Source organism: Nicotiana attenuata, unplaced genomic scaffold (genome assembly GCF_001879085.1).
Source record: "Nicotiana attenuata strain UT unplaced genomic scaffold, NIATTr2, whole genome shotgun sequence".
Lineage (NCBI taxonomy): Eukaryota > Viridiplantae > Streptophyta > Magnoliopsida > Solanales > Solanaceae > Nicotiana > Nicotiana attenuata.
In genome coordinates, this window is record NW_017670271.1 from 1,202,090 (window position 1) to 1,219,589 (window position 17,500).

General features: G+C 38.8%; 2 protein-coding genes across 4 annotated transcripts; one reads left to right on the plus strand and one right to left on the minus strand.

Annotated features, from left to right (window-relative positions):
* Positions 1 to 4,281: 4,281 nt before the first annotated feature.
* On the plus strand, positions 4,282 to 7,321 carry LOC109237068 (glucan endo-1,3-beta-glucosidase 11). Its single transcript, XM_019403318.1, has 2 exons — positions 4,282 to 5,921; positions 6,925 to 7,321. The coding sequence occupies exons 1-2, from the start codon at positions 4,746 to 4,748 to the stop codon at positions 6,997 to 6,999; spliced, it is 1,251 nt and encodes a 416-aa protein (XP_019258863.1). The 5' UTR covers positions 4,282 to 4,745; the 3' UTR covers positions 7,000 to 7,321.
* Positions 7,322 to 7,436: 115 nt separating this feature from the next.
* LOC109237067 (ubiquitin carboxyl-terminal hydrolase 9-like) lies at positions 7,437 to 16,851 on the minus strand. 3 transcript variants are annotated; one of them, XM_019403317.1, is made up of 14 exons: positions 16,600 to 16,851; positions 16,328 to 16,495; positions 14,303 to 14,554; positions 13,660 to 13,801; positions 12,913 to 12,972; positions 12,714 to 12,809; positions 11,193 to 11,591; positions 10,965 to 11,105; positions 10,404 to 10,574; positions 9,791 to 10,048; positions 9,515 to 9,651; positions 8,590 to 9,153; positions 8,199 to 8,475; positions 7,437 to 7,989 (listed from the first exon to the last, which is right to left on the minus strand). In XM_019403317.1, the coding sequence occupies exons 2-14, from the start codon at positions 16,477 to 16,479 to the stop codon at positions 7,825 to 7,827; spliced, it is 2,814 nt and encodes a 937-aa protein (XP_019258862.1). In that variant the 5' UTR covers positions 16,480 to 16,495; positions 16,600 to 16,851; the 3' UTR covers positions 7,437 to 7,824. The 3 variants fall into 3 exon arrangements, with proteins under 3 accessions (XP_019258862.1, XP_019258861.1, XP_019258860.1); XM_019403316.1 differs by having other exon boundaries at positions 9,503 to 9,651; positions 16,669 to 16,846; XM_019403315.1 differs by having other exon boundaries at positions 9,503 to 9,651; positions 16,600 to 16,845.
* Positions 16,852 to 17,500: the final 649 nt, after the last annotated feature.

The window sequence follows — 17,500 nt, forward strand, 5'->3', positions numbered from 1 at the left end:
GTGATAAAATGGTTGGATGCGGGAATCATTTTCCCAATCTCTGACAGTAGCTGGGTTAGCCCAGTTCAATGTGTGCCTAAAAAGGGTGGCATGACAGTGGTAAAGAATGACAACAATGAACTTATATCAACAAGAACCGTCACAGGCTGGAGAATCTGCATGGATTATAGAAAGTTGAATCTAGCCACCAGAAAAGACCACTTCCCACTTCCCTTCATTGATCAAATGCTGGATAGATTGGCAGGGAGGTCACACTTTTGCTTCTTGGATGGGTACTCAGGGTACAATCAGATCTCCATTGCCCCTGAGGATAGAGAAAAGACCTCATTCACATGCCCGTACGGAATTTATGCCTTCAGGAGGATGCCCTTTGGTCTATGCAATGCACCCGCCACATTCCAACGGTGCATGATGGCCATATTTACTGACATGGTAGAAGATATAATGGAGGTGTTCATGGATGACAGTGCTGGGGAACTCATTTGAGGACTANGACCGGGTGTTGCGGCTGCCTCCGTTCACCAGTGATGTCGATTATTACCATGACAGGCCCAGGGGTGACATGGGAGGTCATGACGGATGTACTTTGCACAGGGGGGCAGCCCATATGGATACGTGACCAAATAACCCTCAACTCTAACTCCTTCACTCACCTGGCCAAGTGTTGGTTGACTGTTATCTGTAGCAGGTTCCTGCCTTCTAGCAATACCACGGACGTGAACTTCAATAGGGCACTGTTGACTTGGTGCTTTGTGACAGGGAAGGATTTTGATGCGGCACGGGTAATTGGGGATGAAATGGTCTTACGAGGCCCGCTGCTAACAAAGGGATTCTATTTCCCCTCCTTGGTGACCACATTGTGCTTGATGAGAAACACCCCTACCAACCCTGGTGATGGAGATTTGCCTCCCAAAGCAGCTTTCAAAGCTTCTAGCATCAGAGTGGGCAGGGGCACCCGCACTACAATTGAGCTTGATGATGAGGAGGATGATCCGGTCCCTGTTGCACCGTCCCGGAGGTCTGTTGACAGTGCCGGGCCCTCTCGGCGCCCCCTTTCTGGAGCAGATCTATCACGCTCACAGTCCTCCCGGCCTATGCTGCGTTCCTTGGAGGAAGAGGTCGCGGATCTCCGCACCTCGGTGGATGGTCTACACACACGGATGGACGCCATGTCACAGAGGCAGGCTAGATCTGAGAGCCGGTTTATGGCTTGGCTACGCGCATTGGGGAGGGCTTGCCATGTAGATCCCAGCACCGTCTCCGACTCGGATTGAGTCTCAGGGAAGTCTTCTCACTCTTCTGTTCTTTACTGTATTGATATGACATGGGGACATGCCATGTTTTTAAGTGTGGGGTGGGAGACTTGCTCTAAATGTGTATTGAATTGTATATAGCTGTTGTTGTGTGGTAGCAGTATTGTAGAGGACTCTTCCTGATGACGGACTATGTGGACAGTACTCTTGAGGGAAGTAGTCCATGTAGAATTTTTTTTATTTTATTTTCTTCTTTTAGGTAGTGTAGTACCTCCCCCTTGGTTTTTCTTTTGACCACGGTTCTTTTCCAAGGGTTTTTCTTGAACCGGGTTAGGTAGATTTTTCTTTTATAGTTGTAGGATTAAATGGGTGAAGGTCAGAATGTAACCCCAAATGTGCACACTTGCAAAGAAAACGAACTAAGGGTGTAAGATCTAAGCTTGTTTGTGGACTCATAATATATGCCTTAATTTTGCACATCTTGTCTTGCTTGAACACTCGTATGATTGTGTTGATGAACTGATTCGGAATGAGTTACATGCTAAGTGTGTGTGAGTTGTTACTTGCATCCTATGCTTGCATATGATACCTAGAACTTGCCCTGTGTGTTTGCAAAGCGAAATAGAAGTCGTTTGGTTTTAGAGATGATTGAGGCATTTCTTTGTGCAACCCTTTATACTTGAGAATCCACCTGTGAATATTACCATAGTTAACCCCTTTGAGCCTGAAGCCTATTCTTTGATAACCCTATAATGATCTAAATCGCTGTGTTTGAATAAGCTAATTGTTTGAACCGTTACCTCCTAGAAGCACTTGAATCACTAAAGAATATACAAAAGTCAAAGTGTGGGGTGGGAGAGAGTTAGTGAAAAAAGGGGGATCAAGAATGAAGGTTCTGGTTGGTGAACTGGCAGTGTACAATCGATATGAAAAAAAAAAAGCCAGTTGTACCTAAAGAAAAGTGGGGGTCACAAGTGAAACAAAATGTGGAATAATGATTGGGTTGAACATGAAGGTGAAATAAAAGGAAGTGTGTATTAAAAGTGCTTAGGGAGGCTAGTCACTATATCCAAATATATCCTACCCGTCCCTTAGCCTACATTACAACCTATAAAGACCTCTTGATCTTTGACTGAATGGCTCGATTAGTGGAGTATTACACTAGGGGCAAGCTTATGGTGTGTCTGTGTGGCATGTGAATGCTCTTTGCTGAGAGTGAGTGAATTCTTTCTATATATGGTTCCTTGTTGTTGAATTTTATGTGTGCGGAACTTCTCTCAAAGTTTGTTCATGTGAGGGCATGTGACTCAGGAAGAAAAAGTGAGTCTTCACCTCTGTTAGAGTAATTAGAGTGAACACAAGTGTGTCTTGGCATGAGAGTCTGCATTTGAGATATGATTGTGCACTGCTTGGGTCGATCATTGATAATAGCAGGTGTGACATAAATTGGGGCAATGCATTGAGCAGTTAGGCCTAGAAGTGTGGTTTAGTTGCTCGAGGACGAGCAAAGATTTAAGTGTGGGGTGTTGATAATAGGTGAATTTGACTATAATCACACCTTAAATAATCACCTTCTTGTGTAGTTTTAATGCTAAAAGTGATGACAAAATGCTCTTATTAGTGCTTTTCATGATTTGTAGGTGATATATGTATAAAGACGGCTAAGGAGCAGTTTTGGAGTCAAAAGTGATGAAAAAGAGGCCAACTGTGAAATTTCCTAAGTGACCCGTGCAAAAACAGGCCGAAGATTCAGAGAACTGGATCCACCGCGGTTCCACCGCGACCGCGGCAGAACCGCGGTGGGAAGCAGCTGCAGAAGTTCAGAGATTCCGCGAGGGTGTTTGGCCGCGGTTCTACCGCGACCGCGGCAGAACCGCGGCAGGCGCAGAAACTTCTGGGACCAAAGTGTCAATTACGGGATTTTTAGACCTAAACCCTATTTAAAACATTAGACTTCGCCCAAGAGAGGCATGTATTGATTTTTTAGGTTTCTTAGCAAGGAAAACAATTGTGAGAAAGTACTCTAAACATCTTTCTTCTTTTCTTTTGATTTTATGATGAATTCAAGCTTAGTTTATGTGCCCATAGTCATGAGTAGCTAAATTCCTTGTCTAAGGCTTTGATGGAACCTATTGGGTGATGAACTTCTTGTTTATGTGAATACAAATTGCTCGTTTAATCTTTATTTGTTCAACTTCGTGTTCGTTGTAGTTAATTGACAGGATCCTCAATTGGTTGTGCCTATTTAGTGTGCATAACTTGGAAAAGAGTGCATATTTAGGGTATTGTTGAACAACACCACTCCTAGATTATTAGAGGAATCTATAATTGCGGGTTTAAAGGCGGGATTAGGAATAACGAAGCCTTGGGTGCAATCTAAATTGAATTGTGCTAAATAAAGTAAGCTAGTGTATCTCGGGAGAGTGCAATAGTAAATTACTGTGATTACTCGGGAGAGATTTACGGTAAGATTAACGTTCATGATTGATAGAGATGTGTGGATAAATTTGTATGAGCATAAACAGAAGGGATTCCATCAATAGGGGAAATTATTGCCTTAGCTTTTTCTCATAATTGTTTACAACCTTTAATTTTTACTTACTTACAGCCATTTAGTTATTTGCAAGCTAGTTATTAAAGAACACTCAACGGAGATTCGAATATTTGGGAAGCTGGTTCTGAAGACTTAGTGGGTCTGAAGATAGCAGTTGATAGGTTAACTCTCTGTGGATTCGACCCTGGGCGTAATACTCGGGTTATATTTGCAGCGTCCGTAGAGTCCTTTTTATAAGGCATAGTTGGGCGTGATCAATTTCCAATCAACATTTTCATTATTGCAATTTAGGTATCACCGAAAGATTTTTTGACATTTTACAAACCCCCCATCTTTTTTTTTTTTTTTTGTCTGCTTCGCCTTCAAAAAGTAAGTAGCATGATTGAGGAGCGGGATGGCCTCCAGCTCAATCAAGGCATCTTCCTTTACACAATCTTTCTTGTCCAAATATCACAAGGAGAGAGAGTTGCGTCTTGGCATGTGCTTTCTCACTTAATCAATTTAAAATGTTGCACATCTATTTTATTCAAATCGAATCAATTTGATTATAAATTCTATGTCTACTGTCTACTAAGCTTTTAATGCAGCTCAATTGATCTACTTAAAAGTGTTGTTAGTTTTATTCTTTCGTCAAACTAAAGCAACAAATTTAATTCCGTTAAAACTGAATGCATTTAGGACAAAGATCTCTATGTTCCAAACCAAACACAAGTCGGTGATGGTCTCTGTTCTCGCAGATATTTTATTAAAAAGAACAAGAGATCACAAAAAGCAGCCGCCGTTAATAATCTTTAACTCCGTTACTTATTACACTCCCCAGTGGCAGTCAGTCACCACTCTCTCTCTTTCACACGCCTTTTTCTAGGCTTTCACCATTTTGCTTTAGTATTGTACCTAGCTTTAGCTCCTTTCTCCGGTATCCATTTGCTGCTCCGATAATGGAACCCTTCACCCATAGGCACTGCTCTTTTACCACATTGCTTCTTGCATGTCTGTTTTTCAGCCCAATAATGGTGGCTTCTCTGGGTATCAACTACGGCCAAATCGCCAACAACCTTCCCTCGCCGGAAAACGTAATACCTTTAGTCAAATCCATCGGAGCTAGCAGAGTGAAGCTTTACGATGCAGACCCAAAAGTCCTTAAAGCATTTGCTAACACCAACATTGAATTCATCGTCAGTATTGGTAATGAGTACCTTTCTACTATGAAAGACCCATCAAAAGCTCAAGCCTGGGTTAAAAAGAACGTTCAAGCTTACTTACCTTCAACCAAAATCACCTGCATCGCCGTCGGTAACGAAGTCCTTACATTTAACGATACTTCCTTAACCTCCAATCTCCTCCCTGCTATGCAAAGTGTTCACACTGCTCTCGTGAATCTCAAATTAGACAAGCAAGTAACCGTCACCACCGCACATTCACTTGCTGTTCTAGAAACTTCTTACCCGCCTTCCGCCGGAGCATTCCGTAAGGATCTCGTCGACTGTGTGACTCAGATCGTCGACTTCCATTGCAAAACTGGATCGCCTTTTTTAATTAATGCTTATCCTTATTTTGCTTACAAGGGAAATCCGAAGCAGGTGTCACTGGATTTTGTGCTGTTTCAGCCTAATTCTGGTATTGTTGATCCAGAGTCCAATCTCCACTACGATAACATGCTTTTCGCTCAGATCGATGCTGTTCACTCTGCTTTAGCTTCGATTGGGTACAAAAACGTGTGCGTACAGATCTCGGAGACGGGATGGCCGTCAAAGGGAGACGCTGACGAGGCCGGAGCTACACCGGAGAATGCTAGGAAGTACAACTGTAATCTAATGAAGCTTATTGGTCAGAAAAAAGGAACGCCTATGCGGCCTAACTCCGATTTGAACATATACGTGTTTGCCTTGTTTAATGAGAACCTCAAGCCTGGTCCTAGCTCGGAGAGAAATTATGGCCTCTTCAACCCCGATCGATCTCAGGCCTACCCCTTAGGTGTCCCGGCAGTCGACGCCGTCAGTAAAAATAGCAGCAGCTCCGGTGGTGGTTCTGGATCTGGCACCGGTGCCACGCCGTCAGCATCATTGCCCCCAGCAAGTTCCTCCTCCGGCTATCTTGCCATTACTTCCGATTCGGTGAGCCTTTTACCTTTTTCTTTTCCTTTTATTACATTTTAAATTTTTATTTTCTAAAATTATGATTTAATACTTGGCTTATTTTATAAGTTGCTCTCTAAAAATATTTGAGCCGATATTAAATAAAAGAATTCATACAACTTGAGGTTTAGATTTTGTAGGCGTTTGGACATAAGAATAGTAAATTTCGAAAGAAAATTGTATTTGACATTTAGATTTGTGTTTCGACATAAATTTCAGTTTGGGTTGATTTTGAAGTTTTGTTAATGATTTGAGTGAAATTTTTTAAAAATAGCTCTTTGCAGTTTTTCAAATTTTGAAATTTTTTACAATGCATCAAGTGAAAATTGAAAATTTTATGAACAAAATTTTTTTTGAAACAATCTTCCATCAAATTTTATGTCCAAACGGGCGCTTTATAGTTTGGAAATGAAAGGTGAATGCATTCTGCTTAGTAAAATGAACTTATGCCTTTGTTATAAGTTCCAAAGCATTAACCACCCCAAAAAAGAAATGTAATACTCCCCCGTCTCATAACACGTGTCGTGGTTACTAAAAGTTTGTCTCAAATTATTTGTCATTTTAGAAGACAAAATTGATTATATTTTTCCTTTTTTACTCTTAATAATCAATTGGATTCACATTTAGTAAAAATATGGATAATATCATTGATAGAGATGACACATAAATTGCGAAATATTTAATAAGGGTCAAGTAGCCAAAAACCATTCTTTCGTGCACAAGAGAATCACGATACATATTATGGGGCGGAGGGAGTAGTATTAGGGTCTGGCATACTTTTCAAGAATGGAAAATTTTTTGGGTACATATAATTTGTTGCTACTAGTAAAGCATGAAGTTTCTCTAGAATCAAATGATACTTTCACACTGCTAATAATCTTGAGCTATTAGTAACCAAAATTCCTTGTTTAGAACTCTAACAAAGGCCAAATGATACTTCTCGCACTGCTAATATTCGTATGTTATTCTCTTTTTATTTCAGGGAACAAGTCTTTCCAGCTGCAAGTCTTTGTCTCTCTACCTTTTGGGTTTTATTTCATTGGCTCTCCAATTTTGACATTTGAGCTTTGGACTATGGGTATTTCAGTCGAAAGATTAGTCTAGTTTCTGCCCAGTGTGCATGGAGGAGAACTGCCGTCAACTTTGTAATAGCTATTTATCATAACCTTAGAGCCAGTAGTCTTTGTATTCTTTGATTATTTTGTTCGACCCCTTCGATCAGATAGTAGCGGCAACTTTGGTTATGGCATTAGGTTTTTAAGATGATAGCTGGCTCGTTATTATCATCCTATTCATCTGTCAAATTTTATGGTTGGTTCCTCCTAGTTTAGGCTGTCATTGAAATTTCAGTTTCATGAGTGTCCCTTCGTCCTATCCAATGATGTAGGTTGCTCTGCTTTCTCCCATAAATATCACGAAAAAAACACGACACTTCAATTGTATTTAAACACGCTAAAACCAAAAAACGTATGATAGTGTTTCCAGTTCCAGAGGTAAAAACAAAACGCTGATGTATCATTAGATTGAAGGAAGGTTTTGCCCTTACATATAAGTTTTTGTCATGAATGGCAAAAACAATACTACTCTACAAGAGTATAATGCCTCTTAAGAATAACTTGGATACCAGCTGATACCCAAAAGATACAAAATTTCTCTGGAAAAAAAAAAATTAACTTTCAATAGACAGCCAACACTCGAGCCTACCCAGTTTCTATTATGTGCGTCTTACTGATACAACACCTGCTTCTAATTGGTTGATAACGCCCCAATCGGCCATGTTAGCTGACATCCGAGCAAGCCAAGAATTCAGCAGAATTTGCCAGGAAAAGGGAAGCATCCAAAGCTTATCATTGTGATAAAAAGAGCAAATGGCCCATGGTATTCAAGAGCTTCTATGGCACTGCGATGGCCCTCCCACAACTCCATTTTGTTGAACTTTAACTCTTCGATAGAACAACACATATGCAGCTGAAGTTTTAATATCAGATTCCGCGGCAGCTGAAACATGGGAATCATCGAAATGATACCATCTATCATCATCGATCAACTGCAAATTAAAAGAAGCTGTCAGCAGTTTGTAGGTTTACAATGAACCTATAGTCGACCTAGACTATGGGAGCCCCTTGAACGTCTCAGGTCAAATCTCCAAGCTACAAAATTAATTGCTAACTCGAGAAAAATATATTCTGGGGTGTGCAACATAGCCGACGATCACAATACTCCACAACAAAAGGACAAGACAAATTAAAAGGATACCTTGCAGTAAGCAGTGTAATGCCCGCCACCTAATCCGCCATAATGGTTGCTTATTGCGTATAGCTCATACACATGTGAGCTCTCAGTTGCATCCTTACATTTCACATACTTGCTTAAATCCAAATTATGTATGGGAAAATTCACAAAGGTATCAAGCTTGTTCTTCAGCCATCGGCTATAAGAGAACCGCTTTAAGTGGAAAACAAGTATGTCAGGTAATCTCCATAAATCTAACTTCTTGGAGGCTTGTCTATGCTCCTTGCAGCCAGGACAATACCTGCATTAAAATTATAAACAGACAATTAAATCCACAACTAAAGGAGCAACAAGCTTCTTAGTACAACACATGTCATTCCTTATTAAAAAAGGTACAACATATGTCATTACATACCACATATCATCTGGTCCTAAAGGTTCCTCCTTCAGGAAGGCCTCCAAGCATGAAAATAAGGATATAGCTTCTTGCTTGGTTTTCTTCGCTGTAAGTCCACTTTTGTGAACCTCAGGAAGATCCTTGAGGTAGCTGGCATCATATAGTTCATATTCCTTCTCAGTCCAATCCAACATCACCTTTAGCATTCTAGCTGGTTGTATCACCGTATCTTTTACAACTGGCCTGCAGCAGGTGCCCCGTTCATCAGTTAAACAAAGATGAAATGCCATCCCCCTGCTGGAATTTTCCACTGGTTCAGTGTACTCCATTGATCTGTCTTCATGACCAAATTGAATAGTACAGCTGTTCATTGGTTCTTCAATTTTTTCCGAGGGAGAACCATTTTCTGCACCATCCTTAAAAGCAGGTTCTGGTGAGATGAATGCTTTTCTTCTCAATGGAGAAAGCACCTTATCGACAGAAAAATCAATATCAACTCCATTACGCGGGTCTTCCAAGAAAGTGACAAGCGGTGTCAAGAACAACTTCCTCTCACCAGCCTTTGAACTGTCTATGATACATCTGAGAAAATGCATAAAGATCAATAGGAGGTGAAGAACAAGATATAACATGTACAGTCAAGATACTACTCGAAAAGCTACTTCTTCTTGATGAGCAATTAGTATACGTATACAAGTCAACTAAGAAATTTTAGAATTCACCTAAACATGTTCACAAATCCACATTTTCACTCCAGCTGCTAAGAGCAAGACAGGCAAAACACTAGTAAATTATCAAATGCGTGAACAATGGGATAGCTGCTGGGAAAAAAACAGCAGCACTTTTCAATTTTGACAGCTTGCATATTAGCTACAAGATTCAAGGATTTTTTTATGAACATGTACTACAGCATTCAACAACTTAAACTTACTTGTCCTGGTACCTATGACTAATCTCCAATCTTGTTAATAGGGCCACGTTTTTCGGGAGTCTGTATGCAACAATATGTTCGTCATCCTTGATTGAATTCAACACATCTGTAGGGTTCTCAAAGTATCGAAATATCCGATGCTCATAGACCTGTTCAAGGAACATTTATGTGAAACAAACAGTAGCAGAGCATGCCACTCCAACACAACTCTACATACTATTCTAGTACATACATTTGCATAAGCATGCACATGGCTGTACCAGTGCATAAATGGGCAAAGAGAATTACCTCTGCAAGTAGCAGGTATTCATCAGTCCTTAAGCAGCATGCACTTTCTAAAGCCTGTATAAGATCCTTAACACAACCATGTTTCAAAACAGTAACAGTATATGGCATTGGAAGGCCGCTGCCATCACTATAAAACACTGTTACTGTCATTGTCCTTGTCACTGTTGAAGGAAGTGGTAAAGACAAATACATGAAGGGATCAAATGTTATTGAGATTTTGTTGCAGACCGGACAAACCAGGGTAGACTTATACTGACCCTGCATTAAATAGCTTCAGTATGAGTAAACTTGCTGGCCCTAGACACTATAATTCCCTCAAACAACAAAACAAATAACAATTTCAGATATTTAATATGCCAGCAGGGTTCTGTCAAAGAATTACTGGAAGTGACATAGCCTTAGTTGACAAAAAGAGATAAATGATTATCCGCCTCCATTGCTGAAAGGCATTGTAGATCTCCAGCAGACAAAGGTAAGAGAAAATAAAGTAATTCCCAGGTCTAGTCAGGACGTAGAAAAGAAAATCCATTAAATAATACCCAAACAAGAAACAGTCCTAGTCAATGTTAAGAAAGTTTAGCACAGAGACAATAAATGACAGAAAGTTGTGAACCTGACAAGTGTCAACTATAACAGAGTCATTTCTGGCTCTGTGATATCTCCAAAGCTCGTCAGCAACTTCTTCATCTGGACGACCATCTGAGTCTTTTGTCTCAAAGTACGGTTTTTGCTTAACACGATTTAGATCTTCATGTAATCCATCCAAGAGGAAAGCAAGTAGTTCCTAGAAAGAGAAGCACATCACTTATTAATATATCTACCAGCATTTTACCAGAGACAATGGAAACATCTCAACGTAGGACCTTCTGCTCATAGTGAGAAGACCTACCAGCAATATTCTAGGCGACGAAATATAATAGGCTTCACTAGTGGCAAATGTAGGGTACTTTCATCAAAGAGTTTCAATTCCCCACTTACTGAGGGAATAGGAAAAAATATTTTGGGACATAAAACCTAAAATCTTTTTAAATAAAGGAGGACACATACATGATATGTAAACAAGTAACCATCTAATATCATCAGATGATTCAAAAGCATTCCCAAAGACCAAAATCAATATTGAGAAAAACGTACGGCAGATATGGCAAACTCGGCCAAGACGAGCAATACCAACCTGAGAATCATGCTGGTTATATCCACTAAACTGGGGAGCAAATCGACCAAGTTTTCCTTTGAATGCACGTGGCGCAACAGGTGCCCGGCCGGAGGACCAAAGTTTCCTCAACAGTTCACCAAATGCAAATGCAAGTTCACCCTGTAAAACTAAAACAGATATTAGAAACTTAAATCAAATATCTTCCTAACAGAAAGTTCACACAATAGACAAAAAAAGCAACATTACATGCATCCCCAAAGGGTTCTGCCTGTTGATCTCATCTGTGTAATCCTGCAAGAAGTACTCAACAAGTGGAGGGGTATGAACCAGACATTGAATTGCACTATTCATGAAGCATGTGTTGCCCAAATTCTGCAGTCCTGCCAACCCTCCCCTTTCGCCTTTACTTGCAGGTCTCATACTGTCATATCCATCCTCCATGTCACCATAAGTGGAGCTCAAAGAACTCCCTTGATACGCATTAGAGCTATATCCAGCAGAAAAACCATTGGACAAAGTCGGACCACCAGCGATTGTGACAGATGACCTCAGTGGTTCAACTGGAACCAATGCCAAGTCGTTTCCAGTTGAATCGAAGCCAAAACCAGAAGGAAGCAATCCTTCAGCTTGCACCTCCAGGAGAATCTGGCGGGAGTGCATTCCATCAGCAGTATTAACTAGAAAGAATGTATCAAATACATTTCCTTTTTTAAGCCTTCTTAAATTTTGATTACATATAACGTGTTATGTGTATCGTAAGGTTCCTCCACACTCTAATTCTCCATCATAAGAACTCTGAACAACTCTTTCCTTTTTAGTCAATTTAAAAAAGAATGCCACTTCCCAAATTATTTTCTATTTTCAATATTCCCATTTTACCTTAATGACGCTACCTTACAGGAATGGCATGGGTTAAGACCACATGACTAAAGGGTACTTTGGTATGTTATACAAAATAAAGATTCAAAAGACCGCAAGATTAAGACCACCTCTTTATTTCAAGATTAAAGATTCAAAAACCTTCTTTACATTCTTAAACTTCGTGCGCAGTCAAACTAACACACAAAATGAGATGGAGAAGATAACAAGAATATAACTACATGCCAGCATGTTGCAGATTATTCCAATAATTCCTAAGGTCGTTTGGTTCACAAACTAGTTATTCATGCATTATAATGCAGGGAATGTGAATAACAATGAAATGATTGTTATACTGGGATTGCCTGCTTTAATGAATTTTTTTTATTAATTCCCGAGAGCCCATGCTGCACGATTCGGAACTACGTGGATAGTGGTCCCAGCCCACTACCCTTCTCCACTTAAATACTAGGATTTTGTTTTTGGCAGGGTTCCAACGCATGACATGCGCCTAACTCACACATCACAAGTTGCACTCTTACCACTAGACTAAAACCCTAAAATTATCTGTATAAATTATAATAATATTAGAGTACACCTATTTTTATTTCACATTTTATCCCGCAATAAAAATATACTGATGTGTAACTTGTGCAGGTATTAGCAATGCAGAGTTTACTAAGGCCTACCATATGTTTTATTAAGTTATTTGGCGACTTTTTTTGGTACAGTAGACCAACCATTGTATCACTTAAGCGGAATTTTTATACTGGGTTATTTTTGTTAATGTGGTAAACCAAACAACCCCTTAGTGTCTGATTAATGCATAGCACTGTAATCTAATTTTTCTCGTTTTCATAGAAAAATAAAATGATACTGCACAGATTGCATATTGCATGAGAAACTCACATCTTGATCCATCTGCAAGTTGGAGCCCTCAAGTGTTCGGTCTGAAGCAACTAATACTGTATGCTTCCTTTTATTAAAATAATCCCAGATGCGTGCCTGCATAATCCAGAAAATGACAGATAAAAAGCGTAAATTTTTTTCTCAGCTTAATGACATGAAAATAGAATTTGATAGCGTCCTACTCTATAAAGAAACAAACCTTTTCTGGTGCTATTCCTTTGAGCCTACACACTATGCTATAAAGTTCATGTAAAGATGCCTGAAACATATAACACCATTTAAGAGTTACTCAAGAGCTGGAAAAAAAAAACAAATCCATTAAACAGAGGAAATCACCAAAAACGCAAAGAAAAGATGCAGATAGCACGTCACATTGATGAATATCCGGACAAAGCTGAAATGAACGTGCCACAATATAACCCTATGAGCAGCTTCATAGAGCTAGCAGTTTCACCCAGTCACTAAGTTAAAGAGGGTGCAAAAGTACAAAAAAAGACCATGAAAGTTTATATGTGCTCCAATAGCATATTAGACATCATTCTCCATGCACCACCCCTAATTTTCTATCACATTTTGATCAATTTGGAATTTAAATTGATAATGATAATGATGAGGACATCAATGACAATAACGACAATGATGACCACATCTAAGTTCCACAATTATACGATGATGATCAGCGGATCCAAATCCCACAATTATTTATTTAAACTAAAGCCAACTGACAAACGATTTAAATTTCTCCAGCACAAAAAAAAGTGCATTTAGCAATATTCTTAAACAGCCACGACACTGCCAGCTGAAAGGATAAGCGGATGTAGACTGATTGTTAATTAGAGATCAAAAGCAAAAGATAACAAGAGGGCACCCTGACATAACGTGATTTTTTTATTTGAAGTGGCAAAATGAATTTCCTTTAAATAGAGAGGGCAAGGCCGTACTATACCTTTTTACTTAACCTTATAACCTTGTGACTTCTATCTCTAGTATCATGTAAATTGAGACACAATGGGAACACTTCCACGCTAAGTTGCTTGGCATCTCCCACAGAAATCATCTTTCGAGGCAATGCTGGTCCTCCCTTGTACCTAAAGGCAGTAGAGTATTTATCCCCAAAAAAAAGATTAGGAAAGGAAAGCATGTGAGAACCCAGATACTTCACTCATGATATTAGCAGATCACTAGCATGTATCAAAAACCAGGGCAAAGAATGGCATGGGAATCCTAGTGGAAAGTCAATACTCGTAAAATCGGCTCTGAAGAAGTATTTTGAAACCCTAACTAGCACAGTCACTTAATTGCAAGAAGAAGAGCTACTCTGCTCTGATTGAGTTCCCCCTTCCAATGAAAAAGAAAAATTATTAAGGAACAAAAAAATAATCTAACCTTGACAGTCAACCATAACCATCCATACACAACTGTTAATTCCAACCATATGGAAAATTCCATAGCTGTCATTTCAACAGAAAATGCCTCTAGTACCAAATTGGAGTACTTTCCAGAACATCATAAGAGGTGTTGCCAAGATAAGTTCCATTGCACCATCTGCTAATGGGAAGTGTAAAGAGAAATAAGCAAGAAAAACTTACCATTCAGAGAGCTTCTCCCATACTTCTTGTGCGACCAACACATAATCACGCCCTTCTTCCAAAGTTATGATAAGCTGGGGATCATCATCATTCTCGCCATCAATTTCCCTAATTATTATATCACTATTATCGATTGGTCCAGGTCTACTAGCTGTGTTTGGCAACAGAGAAGGCTGAGATTGAGTAGCGTCCTCGTTAAAGGGATAAGCACTCAGTGGCTGGCCAATGTACCTCTGCCAATCCCTGAACCACCTAAACATACATACAAAACCAAATGAGCATGCCTCTTTATGTTTTTCCCTTTATTTGACTTGTTTTAATTTTCATCATTCAGCTATTGGAAAAGAATTCTGGCTTCCACAAACTATCAGAATACCACCAGTGAAAGCAGAAAAAAGAAGTAAGAAATAATCAAACAGTTGGGAAGTTAGCAGTGCTGTGATCAGATCAATTTCTTATCTAGAACTGGTTTACGTGTCGATAGGCAACCATATTCTGAAGCAACAATCTTAAAGTTTAAGATGAAATAGCAAGATGGAAAATTCAATTGAAGGGAAGATCTGAAGAGAAGACCATACAACTAGGTGAGAAGAAAGCAAATAGTAGCTTTTTTTGCCTCTGTTGCAATTCGAAACCTGGTCTCTACCAAATATTAAGCAAAATTTTCAACAGATCCAAACAATCATTGTGAATATAGCGCTTTAGCTCTCATAGTTTCTATGTGATTCAGCACATTCAGGTCATTGATGATTTTAACTTGACCAATGTTGCGTGCTTACTGCATGAACTTGATAACTCTTTGCATGGTGTAGATTCTGCCAAGAGGAGAAAAAAAAGAGGTGCACGGAAAACAAATAGCTTCTTTTTCTTTCATATAGGTGAGGAAAAAACCGAGCTGTACTATGCTGCCTGGAATTATTATATTTTTGTGATGACATTGCAGTCCGGGCCAGCTTGCGCGCACCTAACTATTCCACTGCGTACCTGCTATCTCCCATCAGCACAGGTGCCGGGTAACTCAATCCACCGAGGCTAAGCAAATAAGATGAAATCATCTATTATTTTTTGTACTCCATTGGAATTTGAACCTGAGACCTCATGATTCTCCTCCCACTTCATTGGCCACTAGTAGGCCACACCTTAAAGTGCAGTACGCTGCCCAAACAATTGAGCCATTTTTACCGTTTCAACGCTCAAGGAATAAAATATATTTTAATATCGCCAATGACATTTTACAATACCAATCACTTTCGGAACAGTTCATTTTTTTTTTTGAGGGGCTGATAATTATGATGTCCCAGCAAGCTAGAGCACACCTCAACTAATTCCAAGGGGTACGTGCTACCTCCCACCTCCATCCACCAAGGTTTAGACATATGGTAAAGAAAAAACTTAGTATTTTTGCCAAATTTCAACATGAGACCTCATAGTTCTCCACCAACTTCATTAACTCTCACAATTATGATTGTTATACCCTGTTGTGATAATTATAATTACTGAGAATTACTCCCTCAGTCCCAATATACTTGTCATGTTTCATTTCTCAAAAGTCAATTTGACTAATCTTTGAAGCTAAATTAGATTAGATTAGTTTAAAAAATTTAAATTAAATTTTAGATATTCGAAAACTATATGAAAAATAATATAATTTGCAATTCTTGTCATATCAATAAGGTGAAAAAAATACATGTCAAAATATTGATCAAGCTCATGTCGTTTGATGCTCGAGAGGCGAAACATGACAGGTATTTTGGGACGGATGGAGTAGCACATTCACCACCTTATAATTAAAACAAAGAAGAATCCTTTCAACATGCAGTCTGCAGAAGCACAAGTTAGCTGATAGATGAGAGTGGATAAGATAAGCAGCATAACAGCGGATTCAGATAAGCAAATAATCATAATTTTTTTCATGTTCAGAAAGAAAAAAAACACACAAACTGAAAACACTGTGCAATGCCTTGTTAAAGCATCAATGGCAAACAAACGTAGATAAAAAAAAAAGGCAAAGTAGGGATGAGGAACCTGTTAGAAATAACATAATAGGTATTGCCTTCTCGCAAATTGGATTCAGCTTTGCTGATAAGCTCCTGAATGATCCTAGCCTCTTCTTCAGGCGTGCAAGGCAATTCAATAGATCCATTCTCCATCATGTATCCCGAATCTGGAATCGTCATGATCCACTACTCAATTCTACAAAAATGCCAAAAACAAATATAAAAGTTTCAACTATAAATAAAAAAACTGAATAAATTGGATTTTCCAAAATAAGAGTATAAAGAAAAGAATATACGAACCCTAAGGATCGGAAACCGAAAAAGGGGAAGTAAATGGAAAGGAAAGAACCCTAGATTACAGGAGAATACCCAAATTTCCCCAGATTTGGATTTTTAAGGTGCTGCCCAAATACACAAACCGTCTCTCTTCCTTGCTGTCTTTTGAGTTTTCCTCCACCTACCTTTTATATATTATGATGATATGCCTAATCACACCCTGTACTTTCTCGAATTCACTCATCTTTCCCCCTTTTTTTCAATATTGTATTTCATTTTAAATTTTTTTGGTAAGTTGAATATACTATATGGTAGTATTGTATTTACCAGTCTTTCTACTTCTTTTTTTCTCTTAGATTATCGAAATGCTTCACATATTACCTGAATATTCAACCAACAAAGACAATCCCGTCTCTCCTTTTATCTTGTTTGACTAATTTAAAGGAAACAGCGTCGCCTGGCAAGACTCAATCCTATACCGAATTATACTTTAGTTTACTATTTTTGCGATTTCTCTTAGTATTATTATTTGATGACTTGTAAATTTTTCTTTCAAGATTAAATTAATATACTAAAACATTGCCAGCAACTTCATTAAGTCAATAGCTCAAAAAAACTTGAAGCTACTCATCTCAAAAAGTTGATATGATTAGTGTAAAATTAACCTTCTGTGTGAATAAGAATGTACTAGATTTTTTATTATAGTTGAAAAAAGACTTAGGTATTAGAAGTTGTTTAAAGAAATGTATTCTAAGTTTAAATTTGCATAATTGTTAACAAGACCGTGATGGAAGAGAGATATTTTCCCCCTCAAACAATAACTCACAAAGCATGTTTTACTTACAAAAACGAAGAATTAAAGAGGTCTAAATTGTTGTCTGAACTTTTTCATTGAAAATTTGACAGTTGTTGATCTGGGTGCACA

Excerpts from the sequence above, each read along its gene's own strand:
- LOC109237067 (XM_019403316.1), bottom strand. The coding sequence starts at position 16,479 with ATGACGATTCCAGATTCGGGATACATGATGGAGAATGGATCTATTGAA. Across the intron at positions 13,802-14,302 it reads TGGGAGAAGCTCTCTGAATG|GTACAAGGGAGGACCAGCAT; the intron begins GTAAGTTTTTCT and ends TACTGCCTTTAG. Across the intron at positions 9,154-9,502 it reads AGTCATAGGTACCAGGACAA|ATGTATCATAGACAGTTCAA; the intron begins GTAAGTTTAAGT and ends GCATTTTCTCAG.
- LOC109237068 (XM_019403318.1), top strand. The coding sequence starts at position 4,746 with ATGGAACCCTTCACCCATAGGCACTGCTCTTTTACCACATTGCTTCTT. Across the intron at positions 5,922-6,924 it reads TTGCCATTACTTCCGATTCG|GGAACAAGTCTTTCCAGCTG; the intron begins GTGAGCCTTTTA and ends TTTTTATTTCAG.